This window comes from Lutjanus erythropterus, chromosome 2, assembly GCF_056507025.1.
Source record: "Lutjanus erythropterus isolate fLutEry1 chromosome 2, fLutEry1.hap2, whole genome shotgun sequence".
Lineage (NCBI taxonomy): Eukaryota > Metazoa > Chordata > Actinopteri > Lutjaniformes > Lutjanidae > Lutjanus > Lutjanus erythropterus.
Genome location: NC_139318.1, coordinates 49,006,207 through 49,008,897, shown reverse-complemented (window position 1 = coordinate 49,008,897; position 2,691 = coordinate 49,006,207). Strand labels below are relative to the sequence as shown.

General features: G+C 40.0%; 1 protein-coding gene across 2 annotated transcripts in view; it reads left to right on the top strand.

Annotated features, from left to right (window-relative positions):
* Positions 1 to 1,556: 1,556 nt before the first annotated feature.
* Positions 1,557 to 2,691, top strand: part of aldh4a1 (aldehyde dehydrogenase 4 family, member A1) — a 16,168-nt gene continuing 15,033 nt past the window's right edge. For both annotated transcript variants that reach the window (XM_084742229.1, XM_084742220.1), the window contains exon 1: positions 1,557 to 1,711. In XM_084742229.1, coding sequence (XP_084598355.1) covers positions 1,671 to 1,711 — 41 coding nt within the window. In that variant the 5' untranslated portion in view covers positions 1,557 to 1,670. The remainder of the gene's footprint in view (positions 1,712 to 2,691) is intronic.

The window sequence follows — 2,691 nt, the reverse complement described above, 5'->3', positions numbered from 1 at the left end:
GAAGCTGAACTGTAAAATCTAAGCTGCTAATAAATGAAATAAATGCTGTCAAAGCTGGAAGAAGAAATGATTTGTATTAATTTGTCACAAACGAACTGCATTACTAAAAGAAAAGAACAGATATTAGCAGAGGACACAGATCATGTGACACAATACAGGACTGAAAAACTCAAAGTGGAGTTGAGTTGAAGATTTACTTACTAAAACTTCAGTGTTTTAAAAAAAATAAATAAATAAATAAATAAAAACCCAGTTGAGTACTTTAAGATGTGTTTTAGTCGTTTCAGTAGCTGACAGTATGCAGTAGTAGTAGTAGTAGTAGTAGTGGATGATGCATTACTTTATTTTAAAAGTTGAATATGATCAGTGTGTGAAAGATGTGAAACATTATTACTTGTAGCTTTGAAGGTTTCAAGAATGAATGAGTAGATAAAGGTTGAGAAGAAACTGGCTGTGAATAGTTGAAAAGTGAAGAAGGGATGTTTACTGTGAGCAAAGCGCTAAACTGCATAACTGGAAGGAAGTTTTAATGACGAAGCTGCTGAAGGAGTACAAATACTTGGAAAAGTGGAAACTGGTCTGACATACAAGTTGGATAAAACTTATAATGTAACAGGAACATTTCACAGATTGAATGGAGTCTCTTTCTAAAAGAATGAAGGAGTTGTTGAAAAATGAATGTTCAGTGGGTTTCATGTTTCATTCGTTCACCATCAGAGTTGAAAATTGTAAAAAAGTATGAATCTGTTTTAAAATTTGAATCAAACTCAGTGTCATTTGTGGGACGTTTTAAAATTGACATAACATAAAAAAATCAAAAATAATAAAAGAACAATTTAGAAATGACACAGTGCCAATAAAAAAAGACCCAAACAGATCAGATCAGATAATAAATGAAATAGTTTTACATGAAAACAATAGAAACAAAAAGCAGATTGACAAACTGTCATCACTTTACATGTTGCACTCTGTATTTTGTACATTTATATTTGTACATTTGGCCACTGGATGTAAATTGAAGTAAATTAAATAACAACACAAAGTAAATAAAAATAATAAAAGAAACAAAAGTCATGTCAAGCTGATAGATGATGATCCAAAAACCCACCTGGTTATCTTTAATGAAACGTCATGGTTTGAGTTAAATTATGAAGTCTCGCGAGATCTTTCGCGGGTCTGAGGTTCTCTTTTAGACACGACCCAAAATAACGCTTCCTTCCTGGTGAACGTTGAAATGCAGCCCCTGATTGGCTGAAGATATTCAACTGTTCGCTGAATGGCCAGACGCAGACCCGCCTGTGGAACGTTCCATTCCACAAGAAGAGGGGGGGGGGGTGTTCTGACGGGTAGTTCTGATTTACACAAGAGAAGAAGAAACTCTCCGCCTGTTTACTTTTATTAAACATGAACAGAAAAAGACATATATGTATATTAATATCAATTGATAATTATGTTTAATAAACGTCAGTCGTGATAACCAGCAGACCCCGCCCCCCCCCCTCCTCCTGTGAGCGATCAGTGGTCCGCTGTGTGGAGAGAGAGAGCGCCGAGACTGATCGATCCTGTGTGATTACTGATAATCTGCTCAGGCATCGATCCGACAGGCAGGTGTGTCTCAGCCTGCTCTCTGCTTCTTCTTCTTCACCTTCATCGCCTGTCCAACAGACACCATGCTGCGCGTGAGGATGGCCGCGTGCCAGACTTGGAGGGGGTACGTACTGACGTTTCACATGAGTGGGCACGAGACTCCTTCACCTTCTACAACATGTAACTTCAGTTAGCTGCTAACGTTAGCGCACACACACACACACACACACACACACACACACACACACAGTGACACTGCTGTCACTGAGTGTTACCTGTCTGTGTCACGTGATTACACTTACGAAGTGTGTGTTTGTTCATGTTACTTCGTTACGTAATGAGCCTTTAATCTGAGAGAGAGAGAGAGAGCGAGAGAGAGAGAGAGAGAGAGAGCACCTGTAGAGTGTGTGTGCGTGCGCGTGCTGCGCGTGCATCTTCAGAGCCTCAGTCTCTGTTCAGGCCAACAACTCACAGACCTAACGTGAGGAGGGGAGACTGGGGTCAGTTGGAATAGGGGAGACTGGGGTCAGTTGGGAACAATCAGAACACTCGTTTGTAGGAAGAAACCAATCAGAATACTCCGTCTGTGTCAGAAGCCCCTCCTACAAACAGCAGCTGTCCAATCATAGATTAGCAGGTGCAGGTTGTATTGTGTATTTCTCTCCATGTTGACGTGGTGTCATGGCGCCGTTTATCGTGATTATGAGATGAGGCTGTTAGGGCGGAGCCTGACAGTAAAACGTCACGATGGACGATGATATTGTTTTTTTTTTTTTTTCTGTTCTGTGCTTCAGAAATAAAACTACAGTTACGTCTTTTTCATCTCATTATGTTTCTCTCAAACGTATGTAGATTTTTGTCTTACCGCATGTTTTTCTTGTTTTAAGTCTCGTTAAGTTGTTTTTAAATCTTGTTACGAGGTTTTTCGTCTGGTTTGATTGTTGTAAGTTTTGTTATGTCCTTTCTGTCTCGTCCCGTCCGTCCTGTGTGATGTCCTCTGACGGATCCTCCAGTCAGTCGTCTTTTCTGTGTCTTATTGTTTCGTCCATTTAGGTTGAAATCAGTCTTGATGCTGGAAGGCGGCGCACAATGATGCACAGTAAA